Source organism: Struthio camelus, chromosome 5 (assembly GCF_040807025.1).
Source record: "Struthio camelus isolate bStrCam1 chromosome 5, bStrCam1.hap1, whole genome shotgun sequence".
Lineage (NCBI taxonomy): Eukaryota > Metazoa > Chordata > Aves > Struthioniformes > Struthionidae > Struthio > Struthio camelus.
In genome coordinates, this window is record NC_090946.1 from 18,727,433 (window position 1) to 18,749,223 (window position 21,791).

General features: G+C 38.4%; 1 protein-coding gene across 3 annotated transcripts in view; it reads left to right on the forward strand.

The window, feature by feature from the left end:
- The window catches only part of KCNQ1 (potassium voltage-gated channel subfamily Q member 1), a 373,080-nt gene that overhangs the window by 42,031 nt on the left and 309,258 nt on the right, over positions 1–21,791 (forward strand). For all 3 annotated transcript variants that reach the window (XM_068944815.1, XM_068944816.1, XM_068944818.1), the window contains exon 2: positions 12,288–12,378. In XM_068944815.1, coding sequence (XP_068800916.1) covers positions 12,288–12,378 — 91 coding nt within the window. The remainder of the gene's footprint in view (positions 1–12,287; positions 12,379–21,791) is intronic.

A 21,791-nucleotide genomic window follows, 5' to 3' on the forward strand; every position in this document is an offset into this window, starting at 1 on the left:
TTTTCCAATTAGCTTCTGTTTATTACTTTCTACAACTGTATCTCTTCTGTGAAGACATCTGTCTAGATCCTCACTGCAATAATGCTTTTCACTGCCCAGAAAGCTGCATTAAAATGTCCTTTTATGATGCCACTGATCTTTGTGTTCATAATCTGAAAAATAAGTGTCAGTGAACAGAAATTGTGTTTCTAAGCCATAGAGATGAAAGATTAAATTATGATGTTATATCATATGTTTTAATGAACTAACATGCCCTGGATCTGCAGCAGTATTTTAATTCTCAAATTATGATGAGCAAGATAAGAATCTGCCAACACTGAATCTGTGCACAGTGTCTTTCATTTTCAGTGTTGTCCTTCCAGTTCTTCTAAAGTTGTATGCTTTGCAGAGGCTAAACCTTGCTTGCCTTACCCTACTCACCAGTAAAAGCTACCACAGTTAAAAGCTAAATGGCAAAAATGTGATTTACCATGTGAAAATTCCCTGCAATTACAGGGTTGGTAAGGAAGTTACAGGGTTGGTGATCGGTTATGCATGTGACTGACTATAGCTGTACATGCAAAGACATTCTAGTTACCAACAAATAAGTTGCAGACAAGAAATTTGAGGGAGGTTTACGCAGAATGTTACCAAAGATAAAACATAGGTCTCAGAAGAGGTGAGATGGTTCTTTATTCATACGATATTTCTTTTTGGTTGCGCTCATTTTCTCCAGCAGAGAGAACTTACTACAACTAGCCATTGACTTGCAGTCAAAAAAGAGCACAGATCCAGCAGTTAAAAGCTAGAATAGTATTCCCTGTTGCAAGGCTACTTCCTCATAGTCTGATACCTTCAAGACTTGATAGCTCTAATAAGTAAAAGTTGTTTGAAAGTAAAGAGCAAACTTAAGTCAGCTCTAATATGCCATTGAGCATGGATAAATTGGCTATCTCCCTGGAGAGGTAGAACTCAAGTTAAATTTGTAACATTCTGAGGTTTGCATCTCCCTTCTCACCTATCAAATCTTTTTGAGGTTTCAGCTTAATTTAGGGCCTGATACCAACCTTTTCTGGGTTCATGGAAAGGCTTGCTCTGAGAATATATAAAAGAATTTAAGAAGGAACAAAATCCGCTCGCATTCTAAACACTGGTTTTGGTGATGATGACTGTGTGTTAATCTGGTAAGTAAGCACCTCCGGCTTGTCTCATGGACCTTGTTTTTCAAATGTTCCAGGGCGTATCATTATAGCATATTTTATAATGCTTTATCAGTTCTGCTACCTGTGACATTTACTAAATGAGTATTGCTATCTCTCAGTAAATGGTTAGTTGTTCTGTTGATCATTCTGCGTATCTTATTAAGCCTCAAAAGATGCATGCTGGTGTTGTAAAACCATAGTTAAATCCAGAAAAATGAAGCAGCTCAAGGCTGGAGGCTGCACAGTACTGACAGCTGCCTGTAATGTGGCAGGTTTCTGCAGCTGTCAGTGAAAAGTTAAAGGCATTGGTCTGGATCAGTTCTAAACGTTGAAGTATGTCCTACTATATTCCCTACATATTTTCTATATATTGTTAAGCATAGTGCTTATACTAGCTGCTATGTTTACTAGTTAGCTGTATGATTCTCTCCTGGAAATGCTCTGACATTCAAACATGTTTGAAACAGTGTGTAAATGGTCTGACTGACTACATGGAGTAGCAAAATTTTGTTGCTTGCTATATATTTATCCATGTATATGTATGCCTACACAGACACTTGTTTAAGTTAATATACACCTCTCTCTCTATATGTGTTATGTTTTTCTGTTCAATGAGTAGCATAGCATAGAAGCATGTCCTAAGTTTTATACAGGTCTGTATTTATATGATCTCAGTGTTTTATCAGAGTGCTGCACACTGGCTTTCGTATGCACTGAGATAGCTCCATTTGTAGGTATGAATCCACCAGGTATGTAGAGTCTGTGAACACTGATGTGCTAAAATAATTTGTTCTAGTATAGCAATGCCGACTACCTGCAAAGGAACAGATTGCCCAGCAATGATTTAATGAAAACTGAGTCCAAGAAAGAAGACGTCTGCTGCTTTGTAAACATCTAGGTCCACACTGTATTAGTGGTAGTTTCATTGACACATCCAGAAGTACATAGATGATCAGGCACTTGCAAAATTCTTGGAGTTAAAAGAAATGGAGCGCTGTTAGATATGAGCAAACCACAAAGTTAACTATTCTTGACTGCCATCTACTGATAGAATATCTGTGATCTAGCTACATGCAGGCAGATGTTCTTTGTAAACAATCTTGTAACATGGGTCAGGCAAATTAAGAGTCTGCACTATCACCTCATCTCCAGCGCTTACTTGGCCAGGCAATCTAAGAGTTAGGTGAGAGTTGATTGAAAACCCAAACTGCTCTTTGTTCTGCTTCCTGTTTTGGAGGCTGTCACACTTGTGTATACAGGGTAAACAAGCAGTGGGCTTTAGAAGATAAAAGATCTGTATGTTCCCAGACACAAGGATGTATGTGAAGACCCTGTCTACCCTGTGTGAAGTGTGTGTGAGCGCAGGCCTGGGTTTGTAATGAAGGAACTGTGGAACAGTTAGTTCTTCAGACGCCACTTTTTAAGACGCCACTTTTTAAGCTATGACCAGAGAAGCTTGAGGCTTAGACTTGGAGCGTGTGTTGGTGGTTGCGTGCAAATAAGCAGGTGTATTCAGCTTCTACAAATGGAAACGGTCACAGGGAGAGCAGGACTTTCTGGGAGTTTTACAAACAGCTTCTTGATGGTGGTGATGTGGTATCACAAGGTCCTTTCCAACACTGTGTAATATAGCTTATGGAAGATGTGTCTGGAAATCCTCATGCTCCTCTTCTGACAGATTTAAAGAAATTCCAGTGTTCTGCTGGCTGTTTCTCTTTTAGAAGAAAAAAGGTAACGTACTGGAATTATTAGAGCAGACACAGTAGTGTAAATATTTGTTTGGCTACACCATAACAAACTGGTGAAGTGAGTGGAGGATTGTAAGCACAACAAAGTCTTTCCAAATGCCTGGTACTACTAGTTCCTCTAGTAGTCTACATGACTGTTCATCTGTCTTTGATCTTTATATCCACGAGTGAAATTATATGGGAGCTGGGGTATTTGTAATCTTTTACTGTGAGACAGATATGCAAGGCTGACAAACTAACATGCTTTTTCCCTGCTGTAGTGTTACAGTAAGGCAGCTTTAAAAATATCTAGAGAAGACAAAATGACTGTTCTGTGAAGTCTGATAAGTGTTTTGGCTTGGGCACATTTGCTGGATGGCCCACATTCAGTTTATCTAAAGGCAGTGTCCGTGTTTAGAGCCTTTGCTCCCTGAACAGTCGAAAGAACTAGACCTTCTGCACTGTGACTCATTTCAAATGTGGTATGAGTTGCTTCCTGGATGTCTCTGCACTGACAACAGAGCCTTGAAACTCAAGATAGGCTTATTTTAGGCTTCTCATTTATGCGTTTCTCTTGGATATCTGAAATTGGGTGGATTTGGGATAGGGCTGGTACTTCTGTCTACCATTAAGTTGTCCAGTGCTTCTTATTATAATATTGGTTTCAGTTGCCTCTGAGTTTGATTGTTGGACAGACAGTTTACATGCCTAGTATCTGTATTAAGGTGAATACTCCCCCCTCCCCCCCTTAACTTCAGTAATAGTGATCACAGTAAAATGATATTAAAAGTCATACAGCCATTTTGGGCATGTTAAATTTGGAACATCTTTCCTTTGAAAACATATGCTATCCTTGAGCTTTGAAAGGCTATGTTCGGTTGTCAGGGTTGTATCTTTTCCCTATGAAAATTCACATGTTTATCTACATTCTGAATATCTAGGGGAAAAAAAATCACAGTTCTTACACGAGTGGTGGAAGCTTTCTGAGTCTTGACAGATCAGTTTCCCCAGAACGATCTTCATATAGAAGAGACTCAGGTTTGAGGCAGAGTAGAGACTGTTTCTGCAATTGCTGTTCATGACTACTAATGGACTTGTCTAATGTCAACAACTGAAAGCGGGCAATAACTGAACCTCTATGTTCCACTTCTGACTGAAGATAGGGGAGGTATCTCTCCAAAAAAAACCCTCAAAAAGCTCCTGGCAAACTTTTCCTTTTCTCTGTTTGCCTAGTGCTTTATTTCCTTCTTACACTTCAAAAGTGGAGGAGGAAGCTACTAGCACTGAATAAAAAAAGGGTAAGAGCCGAGTGTTGGAAGGAAATGAACAGCAGGCTGATGCCGGAGGGGCATGGCTGTGGGAATGGGAGGACTTTGTGCAGTTTATGGGGAGGGAGGTGGAAAGCATGCAGCTATGTGCTTACATCCTAACATGTATGCCCAAGAGGATTGAAGGGAGATTGTGCAAAGAGCCTCAGGTACCATATTTCTTATATGACTTTACGAACTTTATAATTCTCTTCTTTAATCTGTGTATAGGTACACATACATCCAGAAAAATAGTATCCCATGTTGCACAAAAGAGTAATACACTTCCTCATCATGATGATGAGAACTTGCAGGTGTGCTGATGGGAGCAGAGAGTCATTAAGGGAATCTGAGATGTTCCTGTTGTGAGTGTTTGGTTTTTTGTTTATTTGTTTGCTTGTTTTTTTAAATGACTAACTTTGTTTTCTCCTGTATTTTGACTTTTTAGTTTCTAAGTTTGTCAAATCATTATTTACACTGCAGTGCCTATTCCTCTTCATAAGTCTTTCCTTTAAGTCTTCCTGATTTATGTACAAGGGGGCTAAAAATTAATCCTAAGCAAAAGTCTCAGTTCTCACATCTAGTTCGTAATCATTAGATATGAACAGATGACGGTTTTGCTTTTGATATTGCAGCATTCTTTCAGGATCTAGTCCAAAATAAGATGACGCGAGAAAGATATCAATTGATTGCAGTGGCCATCAGGAAAAGTTCTTCAAATAATGAAAGCAGCCTGTTTGATTATTAAATACTGCTGAATATTTCAGTCCTTGTGATTATACAGCAATAGTAATAAGCTTGTCAGAACTGGCATTTATCTTCCTGTTTGCATGCATGTTACTTGTAACACCTATCCTGAATACAGAGAACTAATGCACTGGATTTGTAGAGATTAAATCATGAATATTTTTACAGTGCTTTGAACATGCAGAGTGCTATATGAATAATAATTCCATTGTTGTATTCTTACCGTAGAGCACAATCCAGGAAGGTGCTAAATACCATGGCACTGGTCCAGCAATGCACTTACGGATGTATTTTGCTTCAAAAGTAATATGAAATCCCACTGCCTGGAGATCTGCAACAGGTGGGTGGCCTGCAGGCTGCCTGCTTGTGTGGCAAAGAGCTCTCTGGTATTCCCAGGAACTTTCAGCAGGAATTGATTTCTGCCTGGGCCAGAAAAGTTTGTCACTAAAATTTGATATAGAATGAGTGATCCTATGTGTAGAATGGGGGGGGGGAAGATTTTTCTTTAGTAGGCTTTTTGAGAAGTAGAGTTATCCAACGTAGCATATGTAGTAGTTTTGAGTAGAAAAAGACTTTTTTTTGTTTTCTTACTCTTTGAAACATGTAATTCATTTCTGCAAGAAGAATCTTGATCCTAAGGAATGCTCAGCAACTGCTTACTCTTCTGAATTAAATGCTGATTAAATTTGGAGATGGATTGCCACAAAGGATGAAATGAGCGAGACTGATTTACTAGTTCCGTCCTGCCAATCTTTTACCCAAACCTCTGCAGACTTGTTTTTGAAAAGCAAATGCCATCACCATTCCATAGATGTTGAGAATTTCTCAGTCATTAACATTAAGTTATAGAAGTTTAGCATGAGTTTCATTCTGAGGGCATACATTTATCTGAAGAAAAAAAATGCTAAGATATATTTAATCAAGCTTCCTAAAGATTCCTGAATTACAGTGTATTCTTTAAAAAAAAGGTCATATCTAGTATTTAAGAGATTTCTGATGTTCCTATATTCCTCCCGAAATATATGCTTCAGCAACATCATCAGTGTATGCAGGGATGTGATGAGGAAGGCCAAAGCCCATTTGGAATTAAATCTGGCAAGGGATGTCAAGGTCAACAAGAAGGGCTTCTTCAAATACATCAGTAACAAAAGGAGGATTAGAAAAAATGTAGGCCTGCTACCCTGTGGGGAAGGGGCCCTGGTGATGAAGGATACAGAGAAGGCAGAGTTGCTGAATGCCTTCTTTGCTTCAGCCTTTACTGCTAAGGCCAGCCCTTAGGAATCCCGGACCCTGGGGACCAGGGAGAAAGACTGGAGAAAGGAAGACTTTCCCTTGCTGGTAGAGGATTGAGTTAGAGATGGTTTAGGCAAACTTGACACCCATGAGTGCTGAGAGAACAGGCGGACCTCACTGCAAGGCCACTCAATCATCTTTGAAAGGACATGGAGAACAGGAGAGGTGCCTGAGGACTGGAAGGAAGCCAGTGTCACTCTAGTCTTCAAAAAGGGCAAGGAGGAGGAGCCAGGGAACTACAGGCCTGTCAGCCTCATCTTAATCGCTGGAAGAGTGATGGAGCAGCTCATCCTGGATGCCAACTTTAAGCATGTGGAGGACAAGAAGGAGATCAGTAGTAGTCAGCATGGATTCACAAAGGGGAAATCACGCTTAACCAGTCTGATATTTTCTGAGGGAGTGACTGGCTGGGGAGATGCGGGGAGAGCAGTGGATGTTGTCTACCTGGACTTCAGGAAGGCTTTTGACACTATCTCCCGTAACATCCTCATAGGCAAGCTCAAGAAGTGCGGACTAGATGAGTGGACAGTGAGGTGGACTGAGAACTGGCTGGATAGCAGAGCTCAGAGGGTTGTAATCAGGACCCCAAAGTTTAGTTAGAGGCCTGTAGCTAGCGGTATCCCCCAGGGGTCAATACTGGGTCCAGTATTGTTTAACTTACTTGTCAGTGACCTGGATGAAGGGACAGAATGCCTCCTCAGCAAGTTTGCTGATGATACAAAATGGGGAGGAGTGGCTGATACACCAGAGAGCTGTGGTGCAGTTCAGAGGGATCTCAACAGACTGGAGAGATGGGCAGAGAGGAACCTCCTGAAGTTCAACATAGGCAAGTGCAGGGTCCTGCACCTGGGGAGGAATAACCCCAGGCACCAGGAGACTCATATTGTTCTGTAAATATGTCAGGGTTCTGCTTGCTAAGTGGGATACTGCAAATGTCTTGGTACATTTTAATGTAAAACAATTTTCATATGAATTTTCTTTGATTATGTTACTCTACACAGTTAAACCCTACAACCATTTTTTTGTATCGTATGTACTTTTTTAACAGTAGAAGAGCTTGCACATGATATTTACAACTGCAGTGTCTAAGAATTTGTGTTTATTTAGCTGGTTAAAAGAAATTTTATATATATATATATATATACACACACACATATGTATGTATTCTATTATACGAATATATGTATATATGTTCATGTCTTTTAGCTGCCTTTTATACAAGCCACAAGCTGTATAATAGTCCTCTGCTCCATGGAAATCCCCACCTGGACAAACTTCTACTTGCAATGCAGAGAATGTGATAGTGAAGGTAGCTGTTCCTTTGGGTCATTTACATTTCTATTTTAATGCTGTATATTCATTAAAAGAATAGAGGTGTGAGAAAGAGATGGCGTGCTCTCTGAAAAAGGTTTTTTTGTGTGTTCTTTAAACAGTATGGAAATTGTAGCAAATCTAGAAAATTACTGAAAGCTATCAGAGGAGATAAGTCAAACCAGATATTTCATATTGAATTACTTGCTGGCATAAAGACAATTAACTTTGATAACAAATTAATCTTTCTTTCCTGGCTGGATAAGAGAGGAGATGCTGACCATATCCTCCATCTTTAATTTTGCACCTTGTTCCCTGTGTGTAATAGATCCAGTCTCAGAAGCAAAATAGCCATGACAGTGTGACAGTGTTAGTAGCTTAGCTGTAGTGCTCCACTGGCACAGCTGTATCGGTGAGACTTGGAGGCATCTTATCTCGTCTCTAACATAAGGAAATAGATGGGAAGACGAAATATCTGACTGAACAGCTTTATTTCAGTCAGGATAGTGTGTATTTGTGTACGTGAAGGTCTGTCATGCTGTCAATCTGGAAAGGGCATGGTAAATGTCAGGAGTTTAGCTGGAATACATATATGCTGTTAATAAGATTGAAACTGATCAATGAGAACGAAGACCTGTAGAAGCAGACGGCGTGATCTGATGGACTTTTTATGTCAGTGTTCATTTTCTTTATTAGTAGAAAAAGTTTTGGCAGGCAATTCCATCCGTAAGTTTAGCTTCTTTTCACTTGGACACAGAAACCTTGACGACTTTTAATCCTTGTGAGATGCTGTTTGGCTGTTTTTTCCCGAAAAGTACAGAAATATCAGTCTTTCATTTGCTGCCCTCTAGTGGTTTGATGTATTTGTTGGCTTAGGTTTTTAACAAGTATACTAATATTAAGGAATATACTAAATACATTGATTGTTAGTATGCTGAGTATATTCAGGAAGCTTGGACCATCCCATGCAACTTTCAATTTGCTTTGAACTAGTACTTTTAGGAGTTGGAATTTTCTGTCTAGAGATCCTTAGTTATCTCCATGTGACTGCACCCATTTATGTTAATTTGTCACAACATACCTGTTTTCAGAGATTGTGGGACTGTTGTAGACAGGAGAACTGCCCACTTGGGCAGCATTTAGGTAAGGCTGGGATGTTCTTTGTGTTTCAAGTGATTAGCTCATCTTTGTGCTCCCCTGCCTCATCTGTTTGTTTTGCTTCTATTTAAGAAGGGCAAAAGTTAGTGATACAAGCTCTTAAGAGAAGATTTTCAGAGGTAAATCAGACACCCACAGATGTATAGTTTGTCTAGATAAAAGTATATTCTCATATGTGTTTGTGTGTATATATATGTGATGTTTTCTATACTATAATCTTCAATTCTTCATCTCTGCTTACCAATTTGATTTTTGTGCCTGGTTACCTACAAGCTTCATCTTCACAATTCTGTCATGTGTTTACAATATCTTTTGCGTATGTGTGTATTGCACTTAAATGTGCTGTATTTTGAAGCAGTCATTGAGAAATCTAGTTTATAATGTCTACCCTCACACACTTTTGTTTTCTTAAGAGCTTGGCCTTTCAAAAGATTCACACTCACAAAGAAGGTCGCACTTCTGTGGAGGAAGAAAGAATAAAGGGTCTAGATTTCTCATTGACAGTAACTCTGATCTAGTGACTTCAGTGGAGCCATGCCTGTTAGCAATGACTGATGTCCTGTTTTAATGTTTTTTTTTCCCCCTTGAATTGAGTGTTTGACTCATTTCCTGCCTCCCACTCCCTTTTTTTCCTCCCCTGAGGGGGGAAAAAATGTAAGTGATAGCCATTTTGGAGATCTCTCGTAGAGAAAGAGGACTTAGTTGCTGGATTTTGCAGTGCGTCGCTCTCAAGACGAAGGATTGGTGTTGCTTGCCTCCATAGAATTCTCTTAATAAGTGAATCTTTTAAGTCTTCTTTATTGCTCGTTTCATGTTTTGAAGAGAAACATGCAGTTGTTTGTGGAGGTGTGGGATAAAAACTGGCTACTTTTCTTTCTTTACCCAAACTTCAAACTATTCCTATTCACATAGGTTCACACATTAACTTGTAACAAGATGAAGTTTTTTTTCACTTGAACCTCTCTCCACAACTGAAAGAAATTTCTATTTCAGGTCTTTGGGGTATTTTAAGAGATGCATGTACACTGCTTTATACACTGATATGCCTCATAAAAATAGGCAGTTGCTGGACCAACTTAAACAAAAATATATCATGGAAAAGAATCCTGAATTTCCATGCAGAGTTTTCATTCTGCTTCCCTTTGTTCTGCATGTATATAGATACATTTGGAAACAGTTTAATAATTACTGTGCTCTATATCTCTTCCAGTAAGACGTATAGATATGCCAAAGAAAATGTATCCTTGTCTGAATACGTAAGAGAAATGATTGAATTGAGATCAAAGCACTAAATAGGAAGAGAAAGACTCTTCCTTATTCTACAGTATGCTACGTGTAGCCTTGGGAACCTCGTTTATTTGGTGTGTGCCTCATTTTCCTATGTTTAAGATGGAGAAAGTGAGGGAGCTCCCCTACTTATGGACATTAAAAATACATTATATAATGTTACAATTAAAAAAATAGGGAATTTTGATCCTTTGTTAATGGGAACTGTGTAAATACCTTCCATAGATTAGAAACATGGTTACTATGTTTGTTTTTCCATTTGGTTATATTTAAAGAATTCACAGTAAGTTACTGAGGAGTATAAAGAGCAATGCTTCATTGCAAGGATGTCTTCCGTGTATAAAATCCACATATTACGCTATAGGAAGCTTTTGTTCTTCGTGCTGGTGATCATATTAAATTATTTTGCTGGGCCAATCTTTTCTGCTGCTTAAATATGTCAACTTTTTCCTAATAATGGCTGGCACATTCCTATGGAAAAGTTTTTCTGATTCCTGCCAGTATTACACTTGGCTTATGCCAATATTCATTCTTCATTTTCATCATGACTAATCTCATTCACAATTTAAAGCAAAAAAGGGGAGGAAAAAGCCTGCTTGGGTTGTTGTTAGTAGGAAGTGAATAAATGGGTGTATTGAACTGAAGACTGCGATGGTAGTTGGAACACAAATGTAAGCACCGAGATTAAAAAAAAAAACAAAAAACACAGTCCTTTTCAGATGGAATGACAGGAATGGATTGTGTGAAATGGGTTGGAAATAAAAGGATGGGAGGTGGGCATCCCCAGAGACACTTATTTGCTTGCATAAATATATTCCCTTTTACTGTTTGTGTCCCAAAGCTGCACATCTGATTTCTATCTTTTATCAAGGTTTATACTGGTGAGCAGATGCAAGCTGTAAATTCCACAGGTATTGATCACAGTTTGTAAACACAGTAAAACCAGAAATTGTGTTTTCTGCGCATTGGCCAATCCTGAGTAAAGCAAAGGTGACTATGCTGCAGGCTTTTCCTGCTTCCCTGAGTAATTAAGAATGATATGGATATTTGAAAGATCTCTTCTATAGCTGTGTAGATGCTTTAGTTTATTTACTGCAAGATAACTGGAAAAAAACAAAGCACTTGCCATTGCAAATATATGCAGTGTTTACCATTGCAAATATATGCACATTATCTGAAAACAGACTTTAGTGGCCAAGGCCTTGCATAGAAATCTCTGTCCCTTGGGCTGTTTACAGCCTTATCCAGTCTGTTCAGGTCAATGGGACTAATTAGCAACTCCCTTTCGAATTGGAGCTATAGTTTAAAATTCAAATCATTTTTACACAATCTTCGTTTTTTTCACTTGTCCTGCTTAGTCTTGGTTCCCTCTCTTTTTCTCTCACTCCACAGTGGCTCTTGCAATTCACAGTGGTGCTTTGCAGCTGCCAGAGAAGGAATAGATGCTTCTGTCGTATTTGTGATGATATTTTATGTTTGGCTTTGTGGGGATGGCTCTAGGCCTGTATACTTTAACTGCTCTGATTCCAGAAGGCCCAACTGGAAGCTGCTGATGCTAGGGTGTAGCGGGACAGCATCTGGTTTTGGTCTTAAATATTTTGGTTCCCAAAACCATTCCTTTAAGGCAAGCGGCATTCCTGCAGGGTGGTGGGCACAGTTGAAGCTGCTCAGGGAAAGGGTTGGCACCTAGAGGTGGCAGGGCTGGTGTGCTTGCAGAGGGGAACAGGGCCTGGCCGCCTGGCTTCCTGGAGGTTACAGGGAAAAGGGCCGAGTTTGTCGCAACTCCTAGTGTCACTAATCTTGCCTTGGGAACCAGGAACCCTCTGTAAGCACTCACTCAGGCAGAGGGACTGAGGAAGAAACCCTTCTATTCCCACCCTTTCTGTGATAGTTGATTGAAATCTTTCTTATTTAAAAGTGGAATTATCCTCTGTGGTGTTTTAAATGTCAAACGTCAGATTTTATTTATCTGAGGCCTTTGGAATGGTTGTAAAAGACGATGCGGGTAACCCTGCTAGGCACTGGCTTATTTGAGGTTGCTTTTATAAGTTGTTAGAAGTCAGAACAGTAAAAAGGCAAATATTTTTGAAACATTGAAGGGGGAGGTTCAGCAGTAGTAATTCTTACAATGGGGAAGAATAATGAAAGCTATTCTTCTGAGGGGCTGGGAAACAAGGACGTTTCTGTGTGTATAAATGACTTAAAAGTGAATGAATATCTGTGCTCCTAGTTTTTACTAGACTGCATTACATTATTTTTGTTTTATTGTTTTACAGCTTCCTTATTGTGCTGATATGCCTTATATTCAGTGTGCTTTCTACAATTGAACAGTATGCAGCTCTGGCTACAGGGACGTTATTTTGGATGGTATGTATGTGGACATTAATATGATTGATGTATATTTGTTCTTAATGTGTAAATTCTGATTTTCTGAACTAGTATCATATTAAGCAGCATGTTCCTTACAGTTTAATTCACAAGAGGCTTCTTTCTATTTTTCCCTAATGAGGCTATCAAGCCAAAGAAACCCAGATAGTCAAAGTAGTACAAAAATACAAGAGGGAACACTCTTGCCCTCTGTGGTCTAACTGAGGGTGTCTGCATTTTGTCCGACACACACAACTGTTCTAATTGAATCTCTCCTAAAGCTCAGGGTATTGTTCAGCCATGCTGAAGATCAAATACCTGACCTTAGAAGACAAAGTAGGTGGAAGTCCTTTCCTTAGTGGGAGTCAGATCCAGCCTTCTTTAACAAATGGAAAACTCATATGTGTTCACTGACTTCAGAGTTAAGAAAATGTGCTCTGCCCCTGTCTTATGCATGGAGAAAACGTAGTTATCTTTTGTTCATGATTCATTAGTACTGCTATAGGTACGTATCAAGAAATGTTCAAAGAGTGTTGCTGTCCTGCCAGTTTAAATCTCATATTCAGGAACCTTAGTTTAGGAGTCTGAGAAGCAGCATTTTAAACCTACAGATATGCTGAATTTTTTTGTACCTCATTGGTGAGGTACTCACTGCTAATTGTTGTTTTTTCTGCATAATGACCGTTATTTTACTAAAGAAAGCATTGTCACTGTATAGAGAAAATGCTAATTAAAATGTGTGTTCAAACTAGTTCCTTCAGCAGTGTACTAGTAAATGATGATAATCACATGAACAAGTTCACTTAAAAACCTCATCAATTATTATCAGTTTTATCAAGTTATCTCTCTAATATGCTAAGATTTTGTACCTAACTTGAATACTATAAGAGTATAGTATATTAAATTTAGTGTCAACCACTCTATATTTCTATGGGATGTGTTTGCATGCCTGCTATTTTTTGTTTTTTGTTAACTTGTAAAACAAAGAACACCGAAGTGCGCTGTTATAGTTAGTAGTCAGCTAAGGGAATGCATACATATATTTTTGCATCCAGTACCTCTTTTGTTTTGTGGTTGTGGGATTTTTTTGGTTTTGATTTTTAAAAGATTTAAGGGGGTTTTTTACTAGTTGTGAATATTTCTGCCAGTTTCTCTGATGAATTTCCGTTGTGATAATATCAATATAACCTCTCATCTTTACTTTGTATTTGACAATGCAGCACAATATTTTACATGGGCACACTGTGTTACAGTGAGAAAAATTCCGGTGACAACATAACCAGTGGTGTTTCAAGATATATATATATTTTTTTTTTAACTCGTGAAATCATGGAACACATTATGTGTGTTCAAAGCAGGTACTGTATTATCTTTTTTCTAAGCAAGGTGAATCGGTGTTCCTGTTATATATGATGAGAAAAGTTATGGTTAATTTTTGACATTTTAATCCTGCTATTATTATTCCTTGGGAATTCAGCAGTTGAACTTGCCAGCATTGCATAAGCATACACAGCTTTCCATTTCTTAAAGGGTTAACTTTGGAAGGTCTTAGGCTGTATAAAATACAGCCAAGCACCCGTTTTATATAAAAACAGACAGTATAAAATCAGCACTATCCATATGTCAAGATGCAACTCGTATATAAAGAGTTGATGTGATGTATAGGTTTTATCCTGGCAAATTAAAGTAAGTACAGTCAAGAAAAGTATTCTGCCTTTGTTCATGTTCTTAATGGAATCTGTTTTGAGGAGGTTTACACGCACTTGGGCCAGGGATACAACCATATTGGTCTGTGTTTATATTTCAGTATATCGGAAGAGCTGGATCAAAAGAGGGCTGTTAAAATCTGTAAAGTTACTGTGCGAGCATTGATTTGGCCTAGCTATATGAAGAGATTTTCTACTGAATTCTGTAGTGTGTAAGCACTATCAACTAGTGAATTTTGTGTTGCTAGCATTGAACTGAATTCTCACAGAAAAAATTTGATAGACGTTAACCCCAGATAAACACTTTACAGTGATCAGTAGGACGGGGTAATAAGTGGTCTACAGTTGTTCTGCAGAGCAATATAGTACAGTGTTTTCACTGAAGACTTTTTAAAATTTCATTTATTTACTTATTTATTTGAATGTGGAAAATGTGTGATGGTCTTCAAAAAACTTAAAGGATTTACAGCGGTGCGTTGGTCCAAAACGCTAGACGGGCCACTGTGCTCTCTTTTATCCAGTTTTGGTGGGACTTTCAAAGGAGTTGTAGTACCTTGTAACGCAAATATAAATGTCAGAATGTGGCTCCTACCAGTATCAGCCCAGCCGAAATCTCATATTCTGTTCTTATTTTAAGATTTTAGTTTCACTCTAATATATCATTACAAGCTGTCAAAATTAGATGTAACTGAATTCTTGGGAGGGGTTCATCACAGACAACTAGTTGAAGAGAAACTTTAGAAATGCAAATAGAGTAGTAGAAGAAGGTGTGTAACAGCATACAGGCATTAAGAAAAAGAAGAAAAAGCAGTGCAGTCTTCCGACCCAAAGGGTCATGCAAGGAGACTTGTTAAGACTTAAGAGAGCACACTTTCTACTGCTTTGCAGTAAAATTCATTTCTGTTTTGTATTTGTAGAGGGATTTCTAGTTATACCACAATAATAATTATTATGCCATAATAACAATTATACCATAATAATAATTTTAATTTGGAGGCAGACAATGACAGTAGGTAACTGCCATAGGTGAACAACGAAGGGCAAAAAAGTTAATTTATAAATTAATACTGATGAGAGAGACCGCACAGGCCAGCAATGTAGAAACAACCTATCAGGATCATAGCAATCTGAAACAAGTCTTTTCTGCTTGGGTTTGACTGAGACAGTGAGTGGGAGGTAACCTTAAGCCTGAGTGAACTGTGAGGAACTTGAGGTTTACGAGGTCTCAAATCATTCCATGAAATTTGAGGTAGACTGCCCGAATGTGCGTTCTGTGAGATTAAATTAATTTAAAAAGTAACGCTTAGACTTAACTTTTGCTTTTGAAGGTTATAAAATTGAGTCTGCCTTTCCCTTTCTGCACGCCAAACGGAAAATTAATGAAGCTTTGATCAAGAGCAGATGACCTTTGATTTAGATGACATTTCCTATGTAGGGTGGAATTCTTTCTAAATGTGTTACGTTTTGTGATGCATCAAAGAGAGGCTGCAATAGCTGGTAGTACCAAATGTGCAATATTGTCCCTGGAAATTTTGCCTACAGAAGTTTTTGTGGACTTCATGTATTTCTTTTTGGTTTTGACCAGGCTGTCATAGGTCTGGAAATGCAAGAAATGACTACAGCACACTGAATGTGCTGAAATGAGTCCTTAGAGTTAACACATGGGTGTGCTGAGCTGTACAGTCTCATGGAGTAGATCTGATTAGAGGAGCTTACTGCATGGGCACCTTAAATCTGATTTATCATGAAAATGAGGTGGAATAGCTGTAAAAAGCCTATGTATATATTTCTGTTTTCTGTAAACTAGGGTTGTTACAGGGTCCCTTCTATAGCCCGTTTAATGAACCACATGGCATTTGAGGTGCATATTTAGAAAAGTGTAGGATCTGTTCCTCCTGGCTGAATAGCCATTCAAAGGGCCCTTGCAAACACTTGCAATCAGGAGCTAAACTGCTTTGTTTCATCCATGTAGCCAAGATCTTCTGCTCAAACCCTGTAAAAGATATAAACGTCTATGCGACCATCTCGACCTCAGGAGATGGTCTTTGAAACCAACATGACTAATCCGCATGTTTAAAATTACGGATATGTGTAAGCTGAGTGTGCCCTTTTTCGTGATCAAAGGCTTCCTGTGTCAATAATATAGTCACACAAGGTATTTTGAAAATAAGATCTATAAAAGTCGCTGAGTTTTTAATGTATATATAATGTGTGTGTGTGCCATCTTACTTTTTGTTCTGGAGTTGGTTATGTTGTTATGGTGTCATGTCTGACTACTAAAGAAAGAAATGGAAGAGGTTATGTTGTTATTAGTAATATATGTATTTTAAAATGCTATTATTCTTCATAACACCAAAAAATACAGGCTCGACATGGGAAAAATAAACGAAGGAAAACTTAAATATTTGTTCCAAGTGGTGTTCCAGTCTTAAACAAAAAACTTACAATTAGGTGTTGAATCTTTCTGTACTTGTCACTACACTTCGCAGGGCAAAGAGCCTTGATGAAAGCTCTACCTAAATGCAGTTGTAATGGGAGATTAGGAGAGAATTGGCCTTTTGTTAAGTTTCAAGAAGGCAGTGAAAGCCGTTTAAATTTGCATGTGTTTATTTTATCTCTTTTCACTAGGTGGTGCTGTTGGAGGGTTTTGACTCCAGTTATTTGTTGGCACTTACCCAGCATTAGCTAGAGAGTTTGAGCCAAGACTGTGAAAGGATCATCATTTTGAAGGGTATATGTACACTTGGCCCATTTAAAATAGTGGTGCGAGAGAGCTTTTGCCATGACTCATAAAGAGAATGTGGTGTATCTGTGTAAAAATTGATTTTGAGACTACAATATTTAAACTATGGAAAAAAGTAATTCAGAGATGTATGTTCCCAGAGAGGCCGTATTTTTCTTTTATTTTCATAAGCAAGGATTTTATGGTGCCAGAACACAGCAGAATGCTGTTATCTCAGCATGATCTAAGAAAATCCAAGTGCCTGGTCCAAGGGGATTAAATATTCTGCTGAACCAAGGGATATTTAGTGTGCCTGAAAAAGCTATTTTCTTGTAGGCATCTCATTTCAATATAGATTCCAACGAAAAATAATTGTAAGGGCATGTTTTTATGATGAAAGTATAAGCGCCTTCCAGCTTTTTGTTTTCAGAGTTCCTTTTCCACTTTCGGATCTTGCTTACTGAAGAAGTTGATTCTAGAAACAGATTAAAAAGGCCATCAGTCAGGATAAAAAGCAATATTTCTAGGTGGTTAATATTAGTGATATTGGTGTTGAAATGAAGAGAAGGTGGCACAGAATCCAGGCTTAAGAGAAATCTAGGTTTTACTTCTTGTGTTAATACAAGCTTTTGTTTGAATATGGCCTTAGCTTTTGTTTGTTTGTTGGAGTGTTGTGGGAGTGTGTTTGAGAGAGAGAAATATTTACAGCTTTTGAGTCTGAAGACTGTCTTCAGGGAGACCAAAATGATTCCAGTATTATTTTTCTGATTATCCTCTATGGTTGAGAAGGCTGAGACAAAGACTTACCAGACAGACATTGGGGGCTTGTTTTCACTTTCATTCTTTTGAAAAATTAAGTGAGAGTAATGTCTGTCAAAGATGCTTGAGTGATAGCTCTACAGATTACGGCTTTCTCTCTAAAGAACAGCTGTAGTTCAGAAAGTGAAAGGTTTTCCTTTACCGTCTTAGCAATGTCCCTTAGTGTGACCTAGAATGAGGTCAGTCGATGTAGCAGATGTTTGCGTGACGGACTTGTGCCCTTTAGTCTTTTTACTCTGCTGGGCCTGCAGATATACATGTCTATAGTACTGTTAGCTGCAGTATTTCCTTTCTGCCACTCAGTTGATAGCTGAAGTTGAGAATCCCAGCTTTCGTTTAAAGCAAAGAGGTCAGTTTTTATCCATTTTAATTTATACTAAAAAGCCTGAAGGTGAATGATTTGAAAGCTCAGGAAACAGGAACAGAAATGAAAATCTCTCCCCTCCTCCCTTTAATGAGGTCACAACGCCTATCGTTGGTAGCTTGAACAAGGAGCTTCCTCTGAACACAGGTATTTCTCGTTGCCCTTTGGTCTGGGGTTCTGGTGTCTGTAGCTGAGCCTGCTGGCAGATAATGTGCATGCTTCTAATCAGCTTCATTGCAAAATCAGCTGGGTTGGGTGAATCACTGCTGGTGATTCAACTTCTTAAATTGTTCCAGCTATTCACAAAGCAATCCCTTGTCTACTCCCCGGGCCTGTATAGGAAAGCTGTATGTTTAATATAAAATGTGATATTAAAGGGGCTTAATTAATTTGGTTCAGAAGACTGTGTGAACATTTTTTTCAGTTCAGTTTAGTTGTACTTATGTCCGTTTTGAGCAAGTTTGAGAGATCCAAATAAGATGCTTTCAATATCTGTTAGGGACGACTGAAGCAATTTAGTGAAATGGGTTTAAAAACAACGCCAAACCGTTGTTATTGTTTGGTGTAGACAAGGTCTGAGCTGAAGAGGAGTGCCCAGAAGGAAGATGAGATATGGAAGGAAAGTATGTTAAGACCAGTAAAGGAAAGATGACCTGTTTTTACTTTAAGGTATGTTAAAAATATAAACCCTCTTGAGGGGAGGTATAGTTCTCCGTTAAAATCTGTAGGGGGCAGCATTGGACTACACTGACAAGGTCCCATTTGGGGTGGCTGGATTCAGAACGTGGATAGTGGTGTGATGTAGATAAAAATATTCTTTGGAAGAACCTGACTATTGATAAAGAAAGGGTTTTTCCCATGGGTTTGGGGAATTTTATATGAGTAATAAAAGTAATTCTCCTGGGGGAGAGGATTGGAAGAGAAGGGCTGTGTAAATGTTGCTGCCAGAGACAGTTCTGGCCGCTTTGTGCTTGTAGCAACCAAATTCATGATATTTGGCCTACCTGATTTTTCATCATGTAGTGAATGGCTTTTAGAAAGAAGACAGAACAACTAAAGCTTTCAGTGAAATGAATTGGAGAAGCATTTGCACAGAAGAGAAATAAAATGTTACTAAAATTATTAACACACTGAAAGATTTCCAGTGTGCTTATTTCCTTCCAGATATGCTCTTGCATCATCTTAGATGCCTCCTCCTTCAGTGGGGAACAAAGCTCGCTTGGTTAAACTTCTCTGAAGTTACTACCAAACCTGATTTTTTAGAAGTATATCGTAAGAATATGCAGCAATTTTACAGAAAATAAATCTCCTTCAATATATATTGTCCATATTTACTGTACAAGGTTGGATGCATTTCTTCGAATGGGTTCAAGATATACTGGGTTTGGAGTCTAATTTTAGTCTGCTACTCTGGAGTGTGGATTTGCTGAAGACAGGCATGGATGCAGAAAATTGGTTACCTCCATTTCTGCACAAAAATATACTACTTCTTGAATTTCTGTACTTGGAGTTCTGTGAGGTACCCAAACACCATCATTTAAAAATGTAGTCATTTAATGTTCCATAGCAGAATTGCATAAAGGGGCAGTATACAGAGGGAAGTCCCACATTTCTGAACCATTTTATTTACACCTCTTCATATGCAACTTCGCTCTGTGTGGCTTATACATATGGTATTAAGTTCAGGACAAGTTTTATTATCCTTTATCCATATTATGGAGCAATTTATTCTGCAATGAAGTCACTATGAGTAAAGGAATCAAAATTTGGCATTTACCTAATACACTGGTATTAGATGACTGTGAAACACTGAGCATTTACTGGGACTCAGCATGAAACTGGCCCTGGAAAGAGGGACCTTCCTCAGCTTGCTGTGGAACTGGTGACAGATTGCAGGCCAGTGCAAGCCAAATGTGATAGACTGGTGCTGTCTGCAGGCTACTTGGTGGCCTGCATGATCTGATGTAGTGATCTCCCATATTGGTAACAGGAGGATATTGGCTAAATCTGAAATTAACAGTGCCTGAATTATCCTTTTGCTCTGAGCAAGCCCTTCCAACTTTTCATATATCAACTACGGTAGTGTGATAGTATTGGGAAAGCATTGCTTTTTTGTTATATGTAATGTAGACAAATGGGAGGGGGTATAGGTTGCAGAGCTGTTAACAATTCACCTGTTTCTCGAGAGCTTGTGATTACTCTTATAAAGCCACGTGTATCCATTCCTCTAAATTCTGTTCAAAGGTGTGTCTAAAAAAAAACCGTTGCTTTAAAAAAAAAAAAAAGTATATTTTATTCACTGTTACGTCTTGTGTTTGCTTTTGCAGAGCATTCTACTATAGTGTTAAAGTTAGACTATTTTTTTCTGGGGTGTAAATCCATGTCAGGCTCAAGAGCGTTTGCTGGGTAATTCTGAAACAAACATGGTAAACAAATTTTCTTTGAAACGATACTTATTCTTCAGTATTTCACTTATTAAAAAGTAAGAGGAATAATACAAATTCCACCTTGGGAAAAAAGTTTAAGATCATGAAATGCTGGTGAGTCAAGTAGAGCCAAGTAGTGAAAAGAAGGATTTTTAAATTTAGGATTTATCTGGATTAGTGTGTAATGTTTGCAGTGACAGGTGTTTCCTTTATGCTTTGCCCAAATGTCTGGAAAGTAGTTTGTCATTAAGTGCTACATTCAGTGTGTATCTCAATTTCAGTGTAACTGGAGGGTCTATGGCTTTGTTAGGTCCTTGTTTTCACATCTGACCTCAGCCAGCTGGAGTCTATTGTTTTAAGCGTAATGTAACAGCTGACATAACATAACGGATGTCAAGCTGAAAAGCTGAAACAGTGCAGTGAACTGAGGCAAAGAGAGGGGAAAGGGAGGTGTCGGGGAGGGAGGGAAAGGGGCAAAACTAGCATCGTGATTCAAAGTGGAAGGTTGCTGGCTTGTATTCCCTGGGGGAATTAGCTAGGAAATAATGGGATGAGTCTGTTGAAGTTCTATTTGCAATTGATTACACATGATAGACTACTGAGACAGGTTTGAGTTTGCCAGCTGTCACTAGCTGGTGGCTCTTGAATTGCTGTAAGTGGCCCTTGGTAGGCAAAACTGGAATAAACCCTGCAGGTGGGGTGTGATCGCAAAACAGGAGCGAGTACCAATGACATACAAGAAAGGAGGTTTTAGGAGTTATACGAGAGAGTAACTGGGACAAATGGAATGCATGAACATTTTTATTTTGAAATGTTAGATTAAGAGGCTTTAATTAACTGGCTAAAAAGCAAAAGCAACTGGACTTCTTAGTGGCTTTCTTTTTCTTGGCAGTTGCTAAAATTTCTATGAGTTCATTTTCTTTAAGTACTTCATTATTTTATTTCTTGACTTCCTCATTTGATGTTAGGAAAGTACATCTTAGCATTAAGTAGTAACTGGTCTTGGAGGGAAAATGCATGAATGAAAATTCATTAGAAATTTGCCACAGCCATGCAAAAGTGACAGACACCTGAATCTCTGCACAGGAAGGGAACAAGTACATATAGAGATCACTGTTATTTCTTCATTTGTATGTGTAGAGAAGCATCAATACATATTTCTATTTTCGCCAAGATAAGAAAAAATAATTCTAGCTATATTTCTCTTGTACTGAGTAGAGCCTCTGGCAACTCCACCGTACCCAGAGTTTATTCCATAGTTTTAATTAAAAAAAAAAAAAAAAGTCAAGACTGTATATACAGCTTTTTATGTATATAGGTACAGGCAACCAAATTAGGTCCTACATTTATAAGTGAAGTTTTTATGGCTTGAAACT